At 38.6% G+C, this 24,109-nt stretch overlaps 2 protein-coding genes and 2 long non-coding RNA genes across 5 annotated transcripts; 2 read left to right on the plus strand and 2 right to left on the minus strand.

Moving 5' to 3' along the window:
• Positions 1-4,141: 4,141 nt before the first annotated feature.
• arl4ab (ADP-ribosylation factor-like 4ab) lies at positions 4,142-7,016 on the minus strand. The gene is made up of 2 exons (XM_058752844.1): positions 6,866-7,016; positions 4,142-6,205 (listed from the first exon to the last, which is right to left on the minus strand). Exon 2 carries the CDS (start codon positions 6,065-6,067, stop codon positions 5,462-5,464), a length of 606 nt encoding a protein of 201 aa, XP_058608827.1. The 5' UTR covers positions 6,068-6,205; positions 6,866-7,016; the 3' UTR covers positions 4,142-5,461.
• Positions 7,017-7,085: 69 nt separating this feature from the next.
• LOC131525356 (uncharacterized) lies at positions 7,086-10,062 on the plus strand. The gene is made up of 3 exons (XR_009267195.1): positions 7,086-7,217; positions 9,515-9,702; positions 9,910-10,062. It is a non-coding gene; the product is annotated as an uncharacterized LOC131525356 (long non-coding RNA).
• Positions 9,497-20,142, minus strand: scin (scinderin). The gene is made up of 16 exons (XM_058752839.1): positions 19,858-20,142; positions 18,120-18,274; positions 17,464-17,625; positions 16,183-16,332; positions 15,832-15,924; positions 15,576-15,708; positions 15,403-15,491; positions 14,681-14,896; positions 14,222-14,358; positions 14,035-14,125; positions 13,557-13,727; positions 10,708-10,885; positions 10,464-10,585; positions 10,185-10,262; positions 9,957-10,017; positions 9,497-9,713 (listed from the first exon to the last, which is right to left on the minus strand). The coding sequence occupies exons 1-16, from the start codon at positions 20,048-20,050 to the stop codon at positions 9,544-9,546; spliced, it is 2,199 nt and encodes a 732-aa protein (XP_058608822.1). The 5' UTR covers positions 20,051-20,142; the 3' UTR covers positions 9,497-9,543.
• Positions 10,113-17,568, plus strand: LOC131525357 (uncharacterized). Of its 2 annotated transcripts, none has more exons than XR_009267196.1 (5): positions 10,113-10,249; positions 10,449-10,610; positions 14,841-14,922; positions 15,417-15,511; positions 17,457-17,568. It is a non-coding gene; the product is annotated as an uncharacterized LOC131525357 (long non-coding RNA). The 2 variants fall into 2 exon arrangements; XR_009267197.1 differs by lacking the exon at positions 17,457-17,568 and adding an exon at positions 15,616-15,743 and having other exon boundaries at positions 15,417-15,525.
• Positions 20,143-24,109: the final 3,967 nt, after the last annotated feature.

The raw sequence follows: 24,109 nt of genomic DNA on the forward strand, positions 1-24,109 counted from the left end.
TGCAAGGGAGTGTTTTGGGGGCCAAAATAAAGGGAGAAAGATGATGCAACTCCTGACCTCTTCTTTAAGAATCAGTTAAATCACCATAAGTGTAAACAGCTATTTGATATGAGCACAAAAGTTGGCTCAAACTGTTTAAATCATATTTTACAAAATACCCTTATCATGAAAACATCTTTTAAACAACCTCACCAGAAGGTGCCCCCATGATCACTAAGCCATGAAATTTACCACCAGTTGCATAAAACACACTAAGATTCATTCAAACCATACCAATCCCAAAACACAATATTTTTGGATGGATTTGATACTAAAAGTCTCATTTATTTGGTCCTTTTCTTATCTAATTCTTATATTTCAACACTATCATTCGGACTTTGCAATGTGTGAAAGCACCATAATTACTTCTAAATGCCAATAAAAGTAAATTATCCAAAAGAACTGTGTTTAAGAGAAGAGAAATACTTCCTTTGTAAAAGGGATGAATAAATTCATAAGTACGATTGTGTCGTCATATCTTGGCGTGTGTGTTAAGAAGGGTGGGAGCCGCTGTGCTTCTCAGGAAGGGCAGGGAGTGGTGGAGCACTTATCTCGCTCTGCTTTCCCCTCTCACCCAGGCCTATCATCCTCCACCCACCCGTTCACACCACACTCAACCCTGCTCTCAAACGTTCACACCTCACCACTGCAGCCAGACAACACAGATAAATGCACTGACTTCAAACACATGTTGATCACAATTCAAGCTCTGAGACAGACACTTTTAAGGCCAACCATTAAACGGCCTAAACATGAACTCTTTGCCGTCTAAAAACAGGAGCACAAATGTAAGTGATGATTATAGTGTTGTTTGAAGTACGTCTTTGATTCTGGTACTACTGCCCATTTCAGGTGCCGTCCAAGGCATTTTGTGAGCTAATCACCCAATACCACATTAGGAGCTAGCCGGAAACATGAGTGGCTAATTGCATTTGTAGTGTAAATGCTAATCTCTAGGACTCTCTACTCATCTGTCAATCAGCCACTTCTTAAAAGCATAGGTGTTAACCATTGTCAGTTGGTTATGGTTTACACAGAAAAACAATCATCTGATCAAAAGACTTGTCATGAAACATCTCGGATATCTGTCATGTAATGCATGTGACACATAATTCGGCTTTAGATAAGATTTATACATTTAGATCTTGTGTATAACGCATTTTCAAAGTTTAGTTACATTTGCTCAAAATGTCATGTTCGGTCGGCGCCGATAGCCTAGAGGGCAGTTTCGCTGACATATAATGCCACTGTGTTATGGGCGCCCGGATTCGAATCCTGACTCGAAGACCTTTCTTGATCCCACCCCTCTCTGTCTCTCTCCCACTTCACTTCCTGTCTCCTCTACACTGTCCTATCTTAATAAAGGCAAAAAATGCCATGTTTGTTAAATTAAAAAGTATATTTGGGATACAACAGCTTTATTATTAGGTTGTGATACACTGATCAAATAGATTATATACATTACCTTTCAAAAGTTCGAGGTTGGTTTGATTTTTTCAATGTTTTTGAAAGAAGTCTCGTTGTGCTCAAGACTGCATTCATTTGATAAAAAATACAGTAAAACAGTAATTTTGTGAAATATTATTACAATTTAAAATAATTATTTTCTATTAAATATATTTCAAATTTATTCCTCACAGCTGAATTTTCAGCATCATTACTCCAGTCTTCATGAGTGTCACATTCAGAAACTATTCTAATATTCTGATTTGCTGCTTAAGAAACATTTCTTATTATTATAAATGTTGAACACAGTTGTGCTGCTTACTATTTTTGTGGAAACCCAGATACATTTTTTCAGGATTCTTATAAAATAATATACTGTATATATATATATATATATATATATATATATAGAAAGTTCAAAACATTATTTATTTACTGTCACTTTTGATCACTCTAATGTATCCTTGCTGAATAAAAGTACTAATTTATTTAAAAAACAATGTTACTGGCCCCAAAATTTTGAATGCTAGTGTACATATATAGTCATAAAATGAGAATATTTGCCCTCATTGAAATCATTTCACAGCTTTGCATTTAAAATATGTGTAAACACCAAGTTTAAATGGCATTAAATATGACATGGTTAACCAATATGACTTCTACTTTAAAACTTGTAACATTTAAATTGACTGCTTTCAGTTATACACAATTATTTGAAATACATATTTGCTTCATTATTCAGAATCATTCATGACCCATTCTGTCATAACTTGTCAACACAACATGTAGCCAACAGAATGAGGAAATATATAAACTTGCTCATTAGAAACATTTATCTCCAAGTCACGAGAACACCAAATTACAGTAAACATCTGCTGTGCATAAACGTTTAGTGTTCCAGATTGATTCTACATTCACAAATGGCCTTAATGATGGCCTGGCGCACCTTTTATGACCGTAAGCTACAGTTTTACAAGCGTAAGTGGCTCTTTTATGGCACGCAGCAGTGCAGAGACAAGCAGGACGCCCGGTGAAGGAAGCGTTCGATGCCATGTCCTGACTCAGCGTGTTCTAGGGTGGAGTGAACAGGAAGCCTGCTCTGATTTCTGATCTCCTCTACCAACACTGGCCCTTCAGTCCCACGTCACTTACATCACAGGATCAGAAGGAAAGAGGCCCGAACTGGGTCACAGCAGCACACAGGAAGGGTCAGGAGCGATTGGAGAGTATGGGAACTGGTAACCTCAGTTTGATTCTGATAAACCGGGATTTTTCCTGAGAACGGCACACAAGCTTAACCTCTGCTCTGCTTAAATTATGTTTTAGTGGAACAGGCCATGGGGCGCTGGGCATAACGCCAGCCCCCCCTCAAAGAAACAGCATTACTAATACAAGTGAGCTGTACTTTCATGCAAAGACAAAAGGCACGGCACACCGGTTCATTAAAATTCCTCAGCTCATCTACATGGCTTGTGAAGCAGAGGTTGTCAGGTATAATTCTCAAGTGCTGTTCTCAAACAAATCAAAGCAGACAGTCAGACAGCCAGATCACACCTCTCTCCAAAGCCTCGTGCCCAGCCAAGCTGGATTACTGAGTCTTGATGTTGTTGCCCTCCAAAACATAATATATGAAAGTATGCAACTATGTTTTAGATACTAAATTGTGAATTCTCTTTGTACCGTCTCCTTGTATGAGAACCATGACAGCAGGTTTTCCCTGAGCATGGTGCTTTGGCTTTTGTGGAGGATATGCTTGCAATTTTCATGATTTGAGACCCAATTAGAAGCCAATCCCACCTCTTATCTCTGAAGCCGGTATCGTGTGATCTACGTCTGTCATCCAGAATACTGAAACGACCAAAGTCCAGCAAAGGATTCCTGTTTGAACTGGTCAGCTGGTGTACAGACCCCTCTCTCCCTGTATTAAAGCCTCATTGTTCCCAGGGAAAACGCTCTTGTGCTAGAACCGGCTGTGCCAGATCCTCTCCAAACACAACAAGTGACTCTGTGGGGGCTTCGGGCGAGCCAGCTGTGTTTAAAACTCTGCGCAGTTACGTATCACAGTTTGTAAAAGAGAAAATTCTATTTGTGCAGTCTTATTTGATTAATGTTTAATTAAGCATGAACACTCAGTCGGTTTGGCTTGTTATGCAAGAACATTTTGTTATTTTTGGTTTTAGGGGTCAATAACAAGTAAGACTGTCCATGATGAAGAAAAATATGAAACAATAAATAACACACTAGATATATTATTTTGAATATACTAGATATCTAATAATATACCAGAAACTAGATTAAAACACATGTGCCAAGTTAGTTTTTCTTAGAAATATACTGTCTGTTTTCAAGTTGGTTTCATGTGGTTTTAATTCACGTTAATTTAACCTGTTTTTCCTTACATCTTGAATACATCTTAACCTTTTTTTTTTCTTTCAAAAACAAAGCTTTAACATATTTTTATGGGTTATTTATTTAGGATTGTTTGTTGAATTTCATTCTTTTAATTACTTTTTCTTCATTATGGTATTGTCCTGTCATTTTTAACTTGAAAATTTATTAAAATTAAATTAATTTATTTTTATAGCTGATGACTCTGAAATACATGATTAAAAGTAAACACCACAATGTTCAAATGAAATTTCAGCTTTTATATTCAATATGGAGATGCAATAATTGTACTCTTGCAGCACCTTTAACCTTTATATAGGTGTTCAATGACATACAAAGTACATCTTGTTTGGTCGCATGCCTAGAACGGGACGTGTACAGTTCACTTTTGCATGTCGTAATGACTACATAAAGGAACAACCTTCTGTGACTCAACTGTGAAGTGCGTCAAACGATTATCAGACTAAAAATGCAATTAGAGACGTGGTCAGGTCATAAACTTTGATAATTAGCATGAGTGTGTCATGCAACAGGTAGTAATGAGGACTCAAAACATGATGTTTAGTGTAGTTGTGGATTTATTCAAAGTGTACAAATTCTGACACATAAATATGAACATCCCCCAACACACGAGCACTAAGTGACAAACTGACATATTTGAATGTGGAACAGTGGATATTAAAAAAAAAAAAAAAAAAATGCTTCACTTGAAGCAATACATTACTTCTTTTTGTAGCATGATAAACTCTTTACAAAAAAATCAGATGCTGCAAGTTCATAGATTAGAAAAGGGAATTGCTAAAGTGCATTTAAACATCTCTTGTCGTTCAGGGAAGCACACAATGTGGGTACAGCTAGAAATGACACCAGTAGTCCTCAAACTTGGGAGAAGTTACTGCATCAACATGTTGAGTTAACCTCTTGACAGTTACCACATTCACCTGTTGAACTACTTTAGTGGTCAACCTTTCTCCACTCTGATTTCAACATTTGTGCATTCCCAAACAAGTGATCCATAAAGCTTATTCTGGTTCCCCTGGTCCACCGGGACAACAAACACCCAGGGAAAATGACGGTTGGCCATTCTGGATAAAACCAATGGGGGAAACATCACCTGAATGTATACATTGGATTTCTCATGATGTTCATGGCAGCTTTGGTAATCAATCCTTCCATTTCAAGACTTTACATGAATGCTAGGATGCTAGGATACGTGTAACACTTCAGACGCAAGGACAAAGACTTTAGGGATAGGTCTTCGTCATTTACAAGTTCATGTCCAGTGTTGTCCTTCATGAGAACTCAATGTACCATAAGACCTGTTGACATTTTGTAACACTTGTATTGATGTAAAAGTTCCATGTGATCATTCCACCGCTGTTACAATCCAACAACCAAAGTGGTAAATCAATATTGTCCTCTTGCGGTCTCTGACCTGTATTTATCCAGAACCATCTGACTGATAAAACTCAGCCCGCCGAAAGAATAATTCCAGGAGCGCAGGGCCACAACGGCCCATGGCACATCACCAGCAGAGCCATCATAGAGGCCTACCACCACATCCAGCTCACATCCCTTCACCAAACAGTCATCTTTTCCTCTTCTGCTGCCTCATCATCTTTCTCCGCTTGATGATCATGGAGTGGAGACGTTCCAGGCCTTCTTGTAGACCTTCTCCGATGATGGCACAGGCCGGTTGGAGGTGCCAAGGCGTATGAGAGCCGAGCTCGTTCAGTGCCAACATCTGTTCGACTTCACCTAGTGGCAATGCGCTGCGCAGGTCCTGCTTGTTAGCCACCACCAACACGGGCACCCCCTGGTTCTCCTGTAGCCGTGTGATCTTATGCAACTCCGTCTTGGCCTCCTCCATGCGTTCAGCATCTACTGAGTCCACTACGAACACAAGGCCGTCGGCGCACCGCGTATAGGAGCGCCACAGAGGCCGGAGTTTTTCCTGACCTCCTACATCCCAGAAATGAAAGGTTGCAGTCCGGCTTTTCCCACCGAGATTCACCTTGATCTTCTCCGTGTTGAAGCCTTTGGTGGGAACGGTGTTCACGAACTCATTAAAGCGAAGCCGGTACAACACAGTAGTCTTACCGGCACAGTCCAAGCCGAGAATAACAATGTGCAGGGCCTGAAAGGACGGCAGGCAGGGAAAGATGGCATGGGGCTCTGATAATCCATTCCCCATCTTGTTCCGCCACTCTGATGAGGATGAAAGCGAACGCAGAGACTCAGGAGACCAGGTGTCGCCGCTGCTACCACTGATGCTTCACCAAATATTCACAAGGCTTCTCTCGTTCCCCTGAGGATCTGCTGCTGCTATAACCTGAAACCAAATGAAAAAGGAGATGATGCAATGAGGCCAGCAGTGGAGCACCACGACACACACACTTTTACAGCTCTCCGTTACTTGGCTGTTCATTCCAAGTAAGCATGCTTCTCTCTTTGTCATTCTAAAAGGCACACACATTCAACCTAGCTGGGTGTCATTCAGTTCCAGTGATGGTGAATGAAGGATGAAACAGCAGGAAGCCCATTTGCACATGTAGCGCCACAGGGGCACCAGAATTACGCATCGGTAAAAATCCTAGCGCGCAAAGGCTCCTGTTCATCTATTCTTGACATTTTATTGTTCAACAGTAGTTGCCAGTTGCAAATTGAGAAAAATGCTCAAGCTGGCCTATGTAAACGGGGAAAACACGAGTCTGTCGCAGATCTCTATGGCCATCTGTAAAAGCGCTTTAGGAGGGGCTCATCTCCATACATAAAGACATGAATTTTGTCATCATTTTCTCCCCAACAAGTGATTCAACATGAGAATCATTATTATTCTGTGCCCAAAAAATGCTCCAGAACGCTATAGACTCATTACCAAAATAATAAGTTACTCTAAATTACATTATTACACAGACTAATGCTATTTTTCTACAATTTAAGCTTTGCATGCACCCGCATGTATGGAAATAAAATCTCATTCGGCACCCACCTTATTTAGTGCGATCCTTACGGTACTCGTTACCTCATTAGATGAAAATGTTTACGACTATTTCCAAAATATTGTTGCCATTCAGATCAGCTGAGCCGACAAGTGTATCCACTCCCTGTAACAGCGCCTGTTTCACTGACTCTACAGCGGGCTGTCTTCCACTTCATTCTAGCAGGGTTGGCTCCGCCCACTGCGGAGAACTACGCGCTGATTGGTTCAATTCAGTGGGCGCGTGTTATTTTCCTTGGAGTTTGATTGGTGAAAAGTCAAGCCCGTCGCCGTTTTGGACTCACCGTTTCACCACCTGTTCATGTCGCTCAAGGCGTTTAAAGTTTGAGAGACGCGCTTACAGGTGAGCGTTACTAGGTTATCAGTAATTCAATTCTTTAGCTGGCATCCAAAAAGATGGGTGTGCAGGTTTTGTTTCAGTGTGTTATTGGGAAATATCCACTTCATCTAATAAGTTAATGTTTTACTGAGTGAGTTGGACACAGCTTAAAAGATTCAGTGAATCATTCAGACTAAATAACGAACCGATTCAGCCCGTTTGTTAACGTGTTTGAGCAATTCATTCAAAAGAACCGATTCAAAAGAGTTATTCATTCACGAAACGGGTATCACTGGTTCTGATTCAGAACGAATGACTAAAGTTCACGATGTGGTTGGCTGCTTATAGAGAAGATGATTTTCAGTTCGGACTTTAACATTTTTGTGCAAAAAGAGCCCCAGTAGAAGAGTTTTTAACTTTAAAGGAAGTAAAGAAAAGCTAAGTCAAAGTGTGAAAACTAACTGAATTGCTGTGTAGTGGAATGCAAAAGGCAATAAACATAAGTGAGGCAGCCAGAGCTGTCAAAGAAAGGAGGTTTATCAAAGTGTCAGAACAATTAGCGGTGCTATCAATACACAAATAGCCCGTGATGGACGTGCTGTCCGCAGATCTGACCACTGAATACCCTAGACTCCCGTGGTTACCCGTCTTCAAACAACCGTTCTTCTGAGCTACTTAATAAACTAGTCAATTCAGTACAGATTAGTCTATCGCTTAAAAAGATGACACTAGAACCCCATTTCAACGATGTGTAATGTAATGTGCATATTCAACAAAAGTTTAACAAATATACAATATAGGCTATACGTTTAAAAATAATGCATGAAAACTGTTTTAAATGTTAATTTCTTACAATCAAGCCTTTTGGGTAACAGCTTTGCGGTTTTGAAACTAAACATTTATTTTAAGTAACATTTAGTATTTCTATTGGATTAAACAGTACTCGATATGTGTTTGGATGAAGGGTTAATTGCCAATTCCAATAATGGATTTTGTGAGTAAAACGTTTTGTTTCACTTGTGCGCCATCGTGTGGTATTGAAAGGAATGGGCCCTGATTATTCACCCATTGCTTAACTCATTTAAGCCTATATTATGCCTGTAAGATTCCCATGAAACAAACTGCAGCCAATACAGTTTTATTATCATTATTATTAGTAGTAGTAATAGTTGTTGGTGGTGTTGTTGTATTTCTGGCCACAACTGTAACCAGTGGGAAATTATAGTGTTAAAAAAAATATATATATATTTATTTTGTTTTAGCTTTTTAGTTTTATTGTTTATGTAAAGGTAGTAATACAATTTTGGGATGTGAATCAAACAGCTACTTGCACCAGTCACAAATGTGGCCACTGACATGTTTTCAAGTATTCATGATTTATATGAGGCAGAGCAATCTTTTGTTTTTGTTTATAAATCTTTTTGTTTATAAATGTTTCAGATGATATTAGTCTTTAAATATAATGAAGTGTACAGCTGAGGGTTAGTTTTAAGGGTAGGGTTCAGGTTAAGACGTAGAAAGTATGATTAGCTTGATGTAAAAACAATGAAAGTCTATGAGATGTTCTCGCTAGCATATTGAAAAAATATGATTCAATCCTTTGTTAATGACTTTAATTATGAGTGCATCATGCACTTGAACATGGCATTTAGCTGCCCACGTACAATGCATCATCATTACAAGCCCTCAACACACATTTAACCATTGTTTCAATATTTATTGAGTAATTATATTGAAGATCCCCATCAGCCTGTGCAGGCTGGTTTTAAAATAATTTTACAGCATTGTATCCCGCTACTTTCAATTTGCATGTACCAAAATAAAGTAAATATTTTCATATAGTTCACTGGGTGTGATGACATTTTAACCCTGAAATTTGCATTTCTTAAATTATAATCAGTGTGCTTGACATGTACTATAGTAGTACCGTGGTGTTCGTGGAAGTACCAGTTGGTACATGAATTTAAGTACCATGGTGTCTTCTTATACCAACTCTTGGTCACAGTATTTCCACAGTATTTTTGTGTGTCTTGGTGGTCAGTAAAACTACATCACATCTGGAATGTATTACTTGTTTTGTAATTCTTTTTTTTTTTCTCTAGGGGGCTCTTGTGTACTGCATTGACTAAGACGAGACATTTTTGAAAAATGTATTGATTCTTTTATTGTACGTTTTGAAATCATGCTTATAGAATCCAGAGCAGAAATGTAAATCCGTGCAAACAAATTAAAGAGAAATACACAACTTTAAGATGTTGAGTAACTTTACATGTTGGACATGTGGCATATTTTTAGTTTTCATATTCATATTCATATTCCAGTTTATGGCTTCAGGACTTTCAGGATTTCACTAAACCTGCAGTGATTGCACTGCTCTTGCCATGAGGTCACTGTCCCATCGAGAGGCGTCCCACCCCAGGAACCAGCCGGTGAAGGTGGGGGGCTCGTGTCCCTGCTTTACCACCACAACAGATGTTCCCTTGTCCCGTCCTGATGGGTCTGTCTCAATGTAAGTCTTTGCTGCAAAGGTACAAATACTTATTCAAAAAGTTGTATGACTATATTTATTAGTTTACAAAGAGAGGACATAATCAAAAGACTGATATTACATAATCTTAAATTTAATATGTATCTTTTGCATGCGAGAATAATGTGGTTTGTTCTAGTATGCTGTTAAACCTGTTGAGTTTTAAAGGGGTTTCTGTTTTGTATTTAGATTATGAAGAAAAACGTTTTAAGGAATGTGTGCCTGAGGCATCTCACCAGATATTACAGACTCGGTCCTCTCCACCTCATTGGCATCCTTTCCAATCCACACAAACACCTATGAGAGGAAACCAAGGATCAGTGGCACATGCTAATCCACGAAAGTCAGGAGATATCTTTGAATACTAAAATAAAGATTGACAGAAATCTAATCAGAGACAACTGCTGTTCTTTGAATCTTGAGATAATCTCGGAGGAAGTCATAAAGAAAGATAACTGTTTTACCTGATCCCAGACATCCAGTAACATGACATCATCCTCTGCCAGGTCATCTTGGTTAAACTCACCAGGTACTTCTTCAATCTACAGTTGTAAAAATGCATGGTTAGTGTCCAAACAACAGTTTGCCTATATGTAACTGTATCTGAGCAGTTAGCACAGGAAGCCAAGTCATGTTTTACATTTTCAGCATAGTCTCCAATGCAGAATTTGTCTCGAAAGCAAAAGCTTAATGTGAAACTGAACTGGACTTTGGCCCTCTCTTATGAGGTCCAGGGTACTCACGATGAACTTTCCAGTTTTGTTGGAGCATGCGAACAGGCGGGGAGGATGTGCTATAGATTTGCTCTCCAACATCTCAGATGTCTGATACTTCATCTTTCCACCCAGAGCTTTCCAGAAGTCCTCTTTCAATGGGAAAATGAGCAACAAGTATGTAACAGTTAAAAGATGTAAATGTCGTTCCACTCCTTTCACTCCTACCAATGTATGAAGAGTATGAATTAAATCTATTGCACATTGGCCATACCTGGCTCATTTCCTTCAGTAATTGGCTTGTATTTGCACTTCAGCTTCTCACATATGTACTTTGCCCCTCGTTCCTCATCCTCACTGGCCCCCTTCCCCTTCCACAAGTAACCATCCCCTTTAGGTAACTTCAGCAGGTAGGCATCATTGCTGTTCAAACTTGATGCTTTAGCATCTACCTGTTAGACCACAAACCAACACACTCTAAGGACATACAGTGGGGAAAGTAATTATTTGATCCCCTGCTGATTTTGTAAGTTTGCCCACTTAAAAAAAAAAAGAAGGGTTTATCGTTTTTATGGTAGGTTTATTTTAACTGATAGAGACAGAATATCAAACTAAAAATCCAGAAAAAAGCAGCATTCAAATGTTAAAAAAAGATTTACATTTTAGTAAGTCAAGTAAGTATTTGATCCCCAAGCAAAACATGACTTGGTGCAGAAACCCTTGTTGGCAAGCACAGAGGTAAGACGTTTCTTGTAGCTGGTCACCAGGTTTACACACATCTCCGGAGGGATTTTGGTCCACTCCTCTTTACAGATCCTCTCCAAATCATTAAGGTTTCTTAGCTGTCTCTTGGAAACTCGAAGTTTCAGCTCCCTCCACAGATTTTCTATAGGTTTAAGGTCTGGAGACTGGCTAGGTCACTCCAGGACCTTAATGTGCTTCTTCTTGAGCCACTCCTTTGTTGCCTCGGCGGTATGTTTCGGGTCACTGTCATGCTGGAAGACCCATCCATGACCCATTCAGTGTTCTGGCTGAGGTTCTCATCCAACATTTTACAGTACATGGCCCCGTCCATTTGCCCCTCAATGTGGTGAAGTCGTCCTGTACCCTTGGCAGAAAAACAGCCCCAAAGCATAATGTTTCCACCTCTGTGCTTGACTGTAGGGATGGTGTTCTTGGGGTGATAGGCAGCATTTCTCTTCCTCCAAACTCGACGAGTCGAGTTGATGCCAAAGAGCTCAATTTTGGTCTCATCTGACCACAGCACATTCTCCTAAGCCTTCTCTGAATCATTAGATGTTCATTGGCAGACTTCAGATGAGCCTGTACATGTGACTTCTTGAGCAGAGGGACTTTGCGGGCACTGCAGGATTTCAATCCATTGCGGCATAGTGTGTTACCAATGTTTTGCTTGGTGATTGTGGTCCCAACTGCCTTGAGATCATTAACAAGCTCTTCCCGTGTAGTTCAGGGTTGATCCCTCAGCTTTCTCATAATCATCCTTACCCCATGAGGCAAGATCTTGCACGGAGCTCCAGAACAAGGCCAATTGATGGTTGTTTTGTATTTCTTCCATTTCTGAATAATCGCACCAACAGTTGTCTCCTTCTCACCAAGCTTCTTGCTGATGGTCTTGTAGCCCATTCCAGCCTTGTGCAGGTCTAAAATCTTGTCCCTGATGTCCTTTGACAGCTCTTTGGTCTTGCCCATGGTAGTGAAGAGGTTGGAATGGAAGATACAGATTCTATGAACAGGAGTCTTTTATACACACAGTGAACTGAAATTAGGAGTATCTTCTTAAAATGACAGGACAAATCTGTGTTCGACGTGTGCACATAACCAATCTGTGGGAGCCAAAATTCCTGCTGGTTGGTAGGGGATCAAATACTTATTTGACTTAATCTTTTTTTAACATTTGTATGCTGTTTTTTTCTGGATTTTTTGTTTGATATTCTGTCTCTATCAGTTAAAATAAACCTACCATAAAAATGATAAAGTGGGCAAACTTACAAAATCAGCAGGGGATCAAATAATTATTTCTCCCCACTGTATCTAAATTGAAGTTACACTTAAAAATAGGTTAGTCTAACCAAAGACGAACATTGTTTTGGAACGTCAAGCAGATCCCCACCATCTTGGACTAGATGATCTGCCAGTGCTAACTAGTGATCGACCGATATTGATTTTTTTTTTTTAATAACCGATACCAATTATTTGCGTGTGTACGTGCCCGATAACCGATATGCAGAACCGATATTTATTTACTGTTATAAAGTAAATAAATGACTGAAAGGAGGAAAAACCAAAGTGAAATATGGATTTACTTCACTCGGTTATCTTATTTGTTATTAAATTTATGTTATGTTAAATCTTAATATTTGTTGTATGGCTGTATTATTTAATTCATGCAAAGTTACGTCTTTATTTGGAGAGGACTTGACGGATTAGCCGACTTCACGAGACTAATGATGATCATAGACAACAGAGAGAGAATTAAATTCAGCACTTTTATTTCCAACATGCGCTTATTCATGGCTACATATTATTTAAATCGGGCAAAAGTCTTTATTGGGACAGACTGATGGATTATGTTACGTGACTCTGTGAGTTCGTCTCTATTTCCTAGAGCCAAGCTGTATAAATTGCATATCAGGCATTAATGTAATTCATCTAATTTGATGGCTGTTATGTTAAATAAGGTTTACTAACTAGAGCAAATCAAGTAGGCTACCTGTGCACACCGTTGTTATTGTCTCGTCTCCCCTCAGACGCGATGCAATGACGATCCTGCGTGCAATTCTCAAAACACCCACAAGATAGCGGCATTTTTCTGTGAATCCAATATTACAAAACCGATATCCGATTATGGTAAAATGCTTAAATATCGGGAAAATATCTGTAAATCAATATATCGGTCGATCTCTAGTGCTAACCAGAATGACCTAGATGTCAACCATATCGTAGTCCAGCTCATCAACCACCTAAACCAACTTTGATCAGCTACTGACTATAAATGACCAAGTTAGACATGAAAATATGGTTTATCTGGATCCTCCTTTTCCTAATAATTTCATGTGACCAAACTCATGTTTCTGGGCATTGAGTTTGTAGACCAGGACTCGCCTCACAAATCCGTGTAATGGTGCCCAGGTTCTTGCGCACTTGGAAGAGACGTGTTGGAGGTGCGGTTGCCTGTCCTCCCTTTCTAGAAGTCCCGTTCTTGTACACGATCAGAGGCTTGTCTTTGAAGAGGCTCAGCAAATGAGGTGGTTCTTTTCCTTGAGTCACTCGCACCTGAATGGACATGGAATGGGGAATAGGGTTGCAAAAAGTTGGAAAATTTCAGAAACTTTCCATAAATTTTGGAAACTTTCTGGGATTTTTTGGAATCTTCCTGGGATTTTTAGAAAGTTTCCGGAAATTTTCCACCCCTTTGCAACCTAAATGGGGAACCATGGTAAGAAAACGACAGTGGCCTAGTTGTGTTTTCTTTTCAGTCAGGGCTGCTGAACATCTTTGAAGCCCTACATATCTAGTCCGTTATCCAGCCCCAGTTACAGTCAGTAAATTAGTATATAGATAAAATTCAAATCCCACTCACCTGAACAGCTTTTCCTCCCAGCGAATGGTCCAGTTCAACAGTGAGAAAGGCTGAAGCTGTCAGTTCATCTATTGTGCTGCTGGAACCTTGCCTGAGGGTGAAAACATAGAGCGATAAGCCTTATTTGATTCTTTTTGTGTATGATTTGACTCCTCCTCTGGAAACTATCTACTTCAATGAGGCATACCAGGTGTAAATGATTTCTCCTTTGGTGTAGGTATATAAAATGATATAGCAGTCCCCTCCATAGAACTGGCCATATGTCTCTGGGTCAACAGGAACCTTGGTATCACCTGTGGTATTACCACACTCCACCCTCCAAATCTGTGAAACAAGACCAGATTAAGAATATCCATTAACTATATTTACATGTTGGGACATAATATAGAACAATCTGTAATTGCTGTGCAATGACAATCCACGTGACCAATTTGAACCTGTTTCCGAAATCTGCATGGTGACATCTTAAAATGACTGCATTTCACTGAACAGCGGAAAATGTGACCACACAAAAATCATTCAGCAGCTTATCTTCTAGTTTAATTTTGAGTGTCATTTTGACAGTAAGATGTTCATCTTCTGCTATGCCAAACGCCAGCACAGTTGAACTTTTACAATCTCTGATCTCTTGTATGCAAATTGTTACCTGTGTTTTTCCAGTGCCATTATCAACCATGTTGTACTGAGCAGCCATTTGATTAGACTTGTGCAGCTTGGAGGCATCAAACACTTCTTGCTTAATCTTGGCGATCCGCTCAGTGACATACACTCTGCCTAGACCCTCAGCCTGGTCCTTCTCTTTCCAGGTTTTGAAAAACTGCTTAAAGATGGGCATCTCTCCACCCTCTGGAAGGACCTGGATCTGTGTACAAGGACGAAAAGACCTGGGTGAATATTATACATTTTCCCTGTCTGAAAAAAGTGCAAAAATAGTATCTCTTAGGCATACAACATCTTGGAGCAATCATCTACCCCTGATATACCCTTAAGGTACTACTATGAACCTTCCAGTCCTGCTCCTGGAGGGTTGACATCCTGTAGATTTTGGCTCCAACCAGCTCCAAACACTTGCCCAGAAGTTTCTTGTGATTCTAAAGACCTTGATTTAGCTGGTTTAGGTGTATTTATTTACGGTTGGAGCTAAACTCTTCAAGACAGTGGCCCTCCAGGATCAGGTTTGGACACCCCTGTTTTAGGGGTATACGAAGTTGTCCCTTTTAAGGGTACTGCTCCAGAGACAGCTTTTTTGTTTGTTTGTTTTTTTCTGACAGTTTTGCTACATCCAACTATGGTTGGTATGATCACTCGTTCAAGTGAATGTAATTGATAATGCAACAAAACATGTAGACATATCTAATGTTTCTGAACCTGGGTGTTGGCAGGATATCCCATCTGCTTAATGAAGCCCTCAGCTGTATTCATGGCCTCCTTCCTTTCATCTGGATTTGCGTTGCGGCCTAGATCATCACAAAATAAGGTCAAGGAATCTCAGTAAGATGGTTACACAACTCTTTCATTTAACGGATTCAGTTTACCAATACCTTTCCACACAAAGATCATTTTGCTTTTTCCATGGTCCAGAATGAAGCATTCCTCAGACAACAGTTCACTCTGGTTAAACGGATTTTCATCTGACACAAGCGACACTTGCATTTTCCCTGTTGCATCTGATACCTGTAATGTGCAATTGTATTTAAATAATATCCTGTTACATTTCCATTGTGCATGTGCCTGTGTGCATGTGTCTATTCGATTTGCATATAGAAGAATTAGACTGAAGTTTATAGACTTGTTTACCATGAAAAGTTTGGCCATTTTCCTGTTTGACATGTCTGCAACCACATCCTCATTATCGTCACCTTCAGGGATTTCAGGCTTCTCACCGAGAACCTGTGATGTGCAAAGACAAGGTATAAAAATGTCAAACATTCCAGCTAAACCTGATATCGTACTGCCTATAGCAAACATTGCTTTAACTGTAACATTCTTAGTGGTGAAGGGTGAGTGCTCACCCTTCACCACTAAGAATTTTACAGTTAAAGCTGGTAAAAAAAATATGCTCTAAATAGTTCTCCCGGATGCTTAAGATTGTGTTGCATGCATATTCTCTTATACTTAAGACGTTTGATGGGCATTTTTATTTGATACCTTCATCATCGCTGCAGGCTCATGTCCATCCTCTACAACCACCAGCTGAGCTCGTCCGTTCCTCTCGTTGTCTCGGATGCCAGTAGCTACCTGTGCAGCTTTGAGGCGCTCAAACTTGTTGCACTTAGACCCACACCATTGGTAGATCATCTAGTTTCAGAAATCTGTTTAATTGGTGGAGATCCTAGCAATACATGCTCATGTTTGTTATGTGTACAATAGCAGACTTCCTAGGAATACCATTGGCCTCTGTTTTGTTCTTGGTAATTATATGCATGACAAGATTTCTTAAGAAAACATTTTTGTCGCCTCTACCTTTGAAAATACTACAATATAGTTGTTTTTACACTCTCATTGTGGAATGGTATGAGTCAGGATTTGTCTGTTCTGTTTATTTCACTGTGGTTCTTTTGGAGAAGTGAGAGAGTACAGCACTAAGTGTGCTGTCAAATGGTATTGTCACATTTAATCTTCCTGCAAACTATCCTATGTAATTCATGGTCTGCAAGAGCCTGTTAGTAGCTTAAAAGATGCTTCTTTTGTTAGGCGTGAGATGTGGTTCAGCCCTTGTGCTCTCACAACATTTGCTCTACACAGTATGTTGACAGTCAGTAATTTGCGATCCAATTATCAAACCCACCCAAAGTGCATACAGAGAGGATATTAAATAAACTCTGCACAAGTGAACCAGCCAGTTATTGTCTATGGAAAATGAAGTGTAATACATGGCATTTCTTTAGAGATTCTATCTGGATTCTCCTAACTGAGACTACTTATTTTATTATATTTGTACTTTTTAACTGTATAAGGTTTGAAGGGTGAAAAAGTTTGTAGATTATTACTCAAAAAATGCATTTTTGTAAGTCAGTTAGTAATCAAAGGTGATTCCCTTCCTTCTTAATTACACAAAAATCTGTCATCATTTACTCACCCTGATGGTGTTTAAACACTGCATAGTATTTTGCAGTGATTTTAAGATTTTTTAGCAAGAAATGACTTAAGTTTCACACAAACTATTGATTTCAGAAGACTTGGAATAGAGTGCATAAGATATTACGGATTTGGATGTCTTTTTGTACTATACCAGCTGCGGTTTTCCATTTTCGCTGTACATGGAAAAGTGCAGTGTGGATATTTTGCTAAATAATTCCAGGGATGTTCCACAGGGAAACAAAAGTCTAATCATGCATTTGGAGCGATATGAGGGTGAATGGACGATGACAGGATTTTCATTTTTAGGTTAAATATCCTATTAAAAAATCCTATTGTTGCAGATCTTACCGCTCCCAGATCAACTATGAAGCAGTCACCATTGTTGAAACTGGCCCAGCCGTGATGCACTTCTGTGGCCCGGACAGTGCGCCTGCCCTTGATGTGGAAGAGTCGGCAGGCAGTAAGATCATTGGTGACCACGTGATGAAACCCTGATGCCACACCTCCGGCCTGAGAAGGTCGGAAAATTATTATTTTTTTTAAACGTTCCAGCTCTTTCTTCTTGTTTTTCCATTTTTAAACCCTTTCCATTTATAAACCAGTGAGTCATTTTCATGCTGAGGCCAATTGCAACAGTGAGGAGTTGAATGTCCCCAAACACGTGCTATAACACAACATCCCCTCAGACCACGTATGTTTGTGAAAAACATAAGGTCCTATGTACAGTAGGAAGGTATTGGAGAAGCAGGTTTTACCTCACCCAAATTGTAAACAAAAAGACTAATCCTAGATTTGCACTGTGAAGTCTAGGAAACATTTTCTCAATTTGCAAATAAATGCAGCAGCAATTGTCAGTCTTTCCATCAGTTTAAACAGCAGCTTTATGTTTGACCTAAGATAGGCCTGAAGTGAAGAATAATACGCTGCTGTTAGTCATTAGAGCACAAAAAGTACAAGAAAATTGTCGTCAGAGTAGGTCTAAAGTGTTATAAACTGTCTCAAACCTTATATGTGATCCCGCCTTTGAAGTAGCTGGTGAAGTTGGTGGACTCAAAACCTTGGAGTTCACGGTACTGGACTGGTTTTCCTCCCAGGTAGTCGTCCATCTGAATGGTAAAGATGGCTGCCGCTGTACTTTCATCTTGGGTGCATTCCTTACCTTGAAGCAGAGAAAGAAACATCTTTTACTTCTGTGGCCTGTTCATCCTTTTTTTCTTGTTCACATTCAGTTCATCAGCTGCATAAACATTGCATTTGCAAACCACATCGAGCTGTTTGTTTTCACACTTGATGACGACTGATATACAAAGTGTTTATTCACCAAGCATACATTTTTACACTTTAAAACCTGCTATGTTAGCTGTTGCCTGTGACCATAGATGTGTTGTCGGAGGTAAAGGCCTGTTCTATGCGATCTGTCCATTTTGTAGTAGGCTTTTTTAGGGTATATGACTTGGCAAGAAAGACATGATGGGCAGAAACATCATTAAGGAATCCATTTGCATTGGAAGTGGTTAATGACTCATAATGGAAGCGGTTGTGTGTGTGTGTGTGTGTGGTTATGGCCACAAATACACTCAAGGCCAGAACATCTGTGATATTGACAGTTCTGAAACGTCTAATGGAGTAAAGAAAGTGCTTTATCTCAGCAGAGGAAGGAAGCCGTATTAAGTGCACACATGGTTTCTGGCAACTAAATGGCTTCTAAAGTTCTGTGATCTTCTTTGAGCAAGCTGGTGACATTAACAGAACTTTAATGTCATATTTGTTCTTGTAGTGACTGCCAGGGTAAAAGTAAAATGCATAAACCATGGTCATTCTCATCTTCATGAACTTCCTGTTTTCTGTTCTTTTGCAACTTGACCACAGAGGTTTATTTTTATTTTTTTGAATTGCTGTGAAACGGCTTTTTAAAGCAACCAAAGCACGTATGCCTGAGGCATCTCCAGTAAAAATAAAAACTCTTATAAACAAGAGCATGACTCAGATCATTGGCAAATGAGAGTTTGCTATATTTTTAGTAATGTACTCTTCATGATTTTGAAAATCACATGACATTTTGATGTTATGAAAAGGTCAAATTATGTTATTTTAAGAGATTTATTCATCTAGACCTATGTCACATTGAGGGTGCATCATTTGGTATGTTGACTGGACCACATAACTTATTAATCAGTAAAGCTTGTTTGTTAGAAATTAACATTAAAATACTATTTTCATTTATTAAGGCTCTTCAAAATATCAAACTGAATTTTAATTCAGAAATTAAAAACATGGTCATCATACAGAATGTGACCCAGTACCCACTTATGAGAATAAACTTTACAACCTTCATAATTCTAAAGCGTAATTTTATAGGGGCCATATACTCTACTTTGCTCAGTCTATCTGCTGGCGTGTTTACAATGAGCACATTTGAGTATCATGTCAGCTATTTTGCCCTAGCCTTTCCTCAACCTTTTAAATAGTGACTGAGATTTTTTTGTTTGTTTTTTTCCAAATAACATTGAAATCATCATTCATACAGTTCTAGAATAGTTTGTGAATTCAGTTTGACTATACTGATACCCTACTGAACGTTAAGGTACTGGTCAAGCTACTGAGATTAGTCATTTTACTGTTTAACTGCAGAGTCACATGCAATATTAAGTAACAGAAAATATTCTACATAAAGTATTTAAACATAAAAAGTTGATTCAAAACCTAAGCTCTTTTATAAATGACAGAAAATCCATTGCTTACCCAACCAGTAATGCAGATCGTAGAAGCACGAGTCCTTCTGTTTGACAGTGTGGAGCACCAGGTAGGCATCGCCAGTATAGAAGTTTCCATGTAAGTTTTCAGGCACAGGGGCCAGTTCTATCTTTTCAATTCTCCATATCTGTAGACCTGGGCGCTTGCCAGCCTGCTCAAACTCTTTGTGGTGAAGCCCCATGACTGAGAGAGGTCAGGTGCAGATGTGGTGAGAGACAGACAGTGTAGTTCTATGGTCTGACAGCACTGAATCAATAACAGCCGTGTGCAGATGTCTCCACTTTAAGTGGGTGTGTTCAGGAACACGGTGAAGTAGTTAAATACTCAGAGAGAGAGAGAGAGAGAGAGAGAGGGGGAAATAAAGATATTGAGTATATCCAACTGTTTTATTGCATTTCCCTATTGCAGCTCTTATAAAACCATATTGACTCTGATGAAAATGAAATTAAGAGAAAGTGCTGTCTGAAGTGATGTACAAAAATTTGATGTGAAGTTTGTTTCCATAATGAAGGGGAATTTAATCTAAAATAGTTAAAAATACATTAATTTATCCTTTTGGTAGATGAGTGTCTACCATTTGGAATAAATAGCAAATATGCCAAAGGACTTCCAAGATATTGGGCACCCTCCAAAGGTTAGGGTGCCAGTAGGGCCGTAACTGGGCCCCGGTGCAGTTTGTAGCTGTGGACCCTGGTGGAAATAACAAAATTTGGAATTTTTAATTAAGAGAAAAGAAATTAATAATTGCAAGATATAAACTCAGAATTATAAGATAAGAAAAAATCCAAAATTCTGAGTGTATCTTGCGATTCTTTATTTGTTTTATTCAGCGTAAACAGGCTTTTCTATATGGGAGACTGCATAATACAAAATATATTCAGAGCTTTTGAGCATCTCTCACTGTTGCACTACAAGGATCGCACATATTTTGCACATTGTGATGTATACACCACCACATTTCCTCATTTTTTTTGTGTATGCATGCACATCTAACAGTTAGTCCCAAAGAAATTTTACATTAAAACCTTTTCTGAGGACATAAGTACACAAATAGTAGTAGATGAGACACTGTCACAACTTATTTTCATAAATATTGCATATTTATCATAAAATAGGTTGAAAATATTTCAGCTGCAGCTGGAAAAAATCATTCAGTAAGATGGGTGGGGTTGAGGTTAAATCAGGTTAGGTAGAAAATTTATAAAAATAAACACTGGGAAAAACAACAAATTAGAGGAGGGTAATATTATATGAAAGGTCTCACTCTAAACAAGAAACAAGCAGTTAATTCATGTAGCAAGTCCTTCACTGGCACATGGTTTACCCATGCGACTAAAAAGGAAACATTTGCTAGTTTTGGTAGTTCAGCATCTCTCAGGAAGTCAAGGGTGTGACTCTCATATACTGTACATATGTTTGCTGCCATCAAAGAGTGTCCTGAGAAATTGACCTTTGATTTCTAGTGGCTTGCCCCCTAGTCCTTGGAAGAGGATAGCGGTAAACCTGTGTGAACAAATCATCCATTATTTAATAGTACATTAGTCAAAACGTTAAAAACCCCACCCAACAAGCCAGGTACTAACATGATCAGGGATAACTCTCCGATGAGGAGGGAACCGGGCTTGACTTGTCATTTCAAGCCACATTATATGCACACAGAGAATAGCAAATGTGTAATGAAAAAAAAGAAACCCTTTGTAGACCAAACCAACCTGTCAGTTAAACCATCACAAACCAAGCCTGCAAGGGTGCTAGATGAACTCTTCAGAATCCGGAGGAACAGGCTGTTACCCAACAGCACGAACTAAGAGATGCAAACTAAAGCTTGACAAATCGCATCAAATATTTTAGAATCTATAACAAAAATGAATGAAGCCCGCACACTATCAGTACTTGCAAAAGTGTGTGAAGTGAATAAATCTATTTTTTTGATACAAGTGGTGATAGTGTGTGGGATTCATTCATTCATTTTTGTTGTGAATTTTGATTTATTTTTGGTCGTTAGTCCTATGCACCAATCGGTAACCTGCACGTTGTTTATTAAAGACAAAATATATAGAAAAAAGTTTGAGTACCATGTTTGATACATCAGGCTTTTAATGGCGAATATGGAGCTCATACTCAAGAAATGAAAAAAACACTTATTTTTATTACGCACATTTTAACATGATGATTCTAAAAATAATACTAATATGAAAGTTATACCTAAATGTTAACTTTATAAAAACGTCCAGCTTCAAGTCATGGTTCGCATGTCTTTTTGCTGTGAAATCTTTAATGAAAAGGCCTTTTACTTACTGAAAAGTATAAATTATCCATCAGATGACGTAAGGCATATAGATTGTGGACAATTGGTTTTTCAGCAAAGTTTTCATCTTGTAATTTAGAGGCCTTTGAAATTAGTGTATCAAATATGATATAGTACAGGCTTTATAGGGTTAAAAGACATTTTACTACTGATGTCAGAATGATGATAATAGCCTTTCATCGTTGCACCCAGGTGACACTGTTCTCATGAAATCATTTGGGGGGGAAAAGGTTAAGTAGAATTTGTATTGGCTTCTTTTTAGCAATCATTCATTTCTAAGAAAAGGGACCGTTTCAAATCTGTAGACCCACAAGAGTGATGGAGCTTGATTAATCTGTATTAGTGAGTGACTGATGGAGTTTCTGATGTGACACTCTGTCCAATCAAACCTTTCCACTGGGATTGAGGGGATTGTGCTCAGGAACGCCATTCCACTGCTCCTGATCTACTGAGCACTTATATATGGTGCAAACCATGCTTTTTAACATTTAAATATAAGATTCTATAAATGATAACTAAATGTCTAACAATTTTGATTTAAAGTTGCATCTTTTGATGTTGTGTGTGTATAACCGGATATAGAATGACTCACAGAGTGTTGTTTTCTGTATCTGCTTTTCTGTATAATTTATCAGCTGTTCCATCAAACAGATATGTCACATGGCCACGTTATCTGTGCATTACCCATAAAATGATTTATGGGAATTTATTTATGGGAAACAGGAGTCCTATGCACTATACATTGCGTTGCATCACACCAAAGATTTCTGAGTTATTTCTGAGATTCTGGTTATTATGTGTTGATAAGACCACATTTGCCTCTGATAGAGGACCAGGTTCTCTCTTTAGGCAGAGACACAGTTGCATTAACACTTATAGTAACAAACAAAACAGTCAGCTTTTGCTTCTGCAAACACCAACGTTTTTTTTTCCTCTTGCAGCATTGTGCAAAGTGCAGTAAGAAACTGAATGCAAGTATCACACACTGAAGTTCAATCAGAGATGCATGTGCCTGTAAGAACCCTACAAACCAGAGTTCAAAACTTTCATGCTATATGATCATTCCACACAGAAGTGCAAAAAAATATTTAAAAAAATGTTCCAAATGACAGTTATTTATGATAAATGGATAAATGGGTTATTTATAAATATTTTTTAAAGGCAATTGTGCCTATTTCTTTGAAAAAGTTATGTATATAGCTATTTAAATCAAGCAAATTAATATTTTAAATCTCTTTAAAATATATATTTTAAAAAATATACAAAAATGTAAGTTTGTTTGTTTTTGTTTTACAATTTTACAAAACACTTAATTATAACTTGAGTCCAATCAATAGTTTCTGTGGCATGTCGTTGAGTACCACAGAAAATCTTTTCATGTTTACGGAAAAAGGAAGAAATACTTTTGGTTATGCATTTCCAAAGAAATGTCTCTGAGTGAAGTTTGTACCAAGTCATGCGTGGTTGTGTTAAATCGCTTTTCTGGTGTCCTTGCATGAATATTAGCCAAAAGTTACCAGGTTTACATGAGTAAAAATATTACATATAGCATTGCACAGACAAGACAATAAGTGATTACACAAAATCACAGGCTCGTTCATATAATACATATAGTTATGGTTATGATAATTCTGTGTATACAGTACTCTGGTGCGGCATAATTGCCCCTTAGAGTTCAGTTGTCTCCTCACTTGAAGTTCTGTCTCCATGACAACCAGCATTTGAGGGATATGTGCTTTGGACAGATCTGGGTCTCTGAGGATCTGTGAATGATAAAGCAAAACCTCGTTCCTTCGCTGCAAATTTGATCATGTGCTATAAACTCAGCAGTGCATTATGCAAATCCACACATTATGAAAACTATCACTCAAGGGGCCTGGGATGATACCCTTAACTCCCTCTTGTGGCAAAACAGACACAGTTACAAGACAT

The sequence above is a fragment of the Onychostoma macrolepis genome, chromosome 19 (assembly GCF_012432095.1).
Source record: "Onychostoma macrolepis isolate SWU-2019 chromosome 19, ASM1243209v1, whole genome shotgun sequence".
In the NCBI taxonomy this organism is placed as follows: Eukaryota; Metazoa; Chordata; class Actinopteri; order Cypriniformes; family Cyprinidae; genus Onychostoma; species Onychostoma macrolepis.

Excerpts from the sequence above, each read along its gene's own strand:
- scin (XM_058752839.1), bottom strand. The coding sequence starts at position 20,050 with ATGGGGCTTCACCACAAAGAGTTTGAGCAGGCTGGCAAGCGCCCAGGT. Across the intron at positions 10,586-10,707 it reads TACTGAAGGAAATGAGCCAG|AGGACTTCTGGAAAGCTCTG; the intron begins GTATGGCCAATG and ends TCCCATTGAAAG. Across the intron at positions 10,263-10,463 it reads ACAAAACTGGAAAGTTCATC|ATTGAAGAAGTACCTGGTGA; the intron begins GTGAGTACCCTG and ends TTACAACTGTAG.
- arl4ab (XM_058752844.1), bottom strand. The coding sequence starts at position 6,067 with ATGGGGAATGGATTATCAGAGCCCCATGCCATCTTTCCCTGCCTGCCG.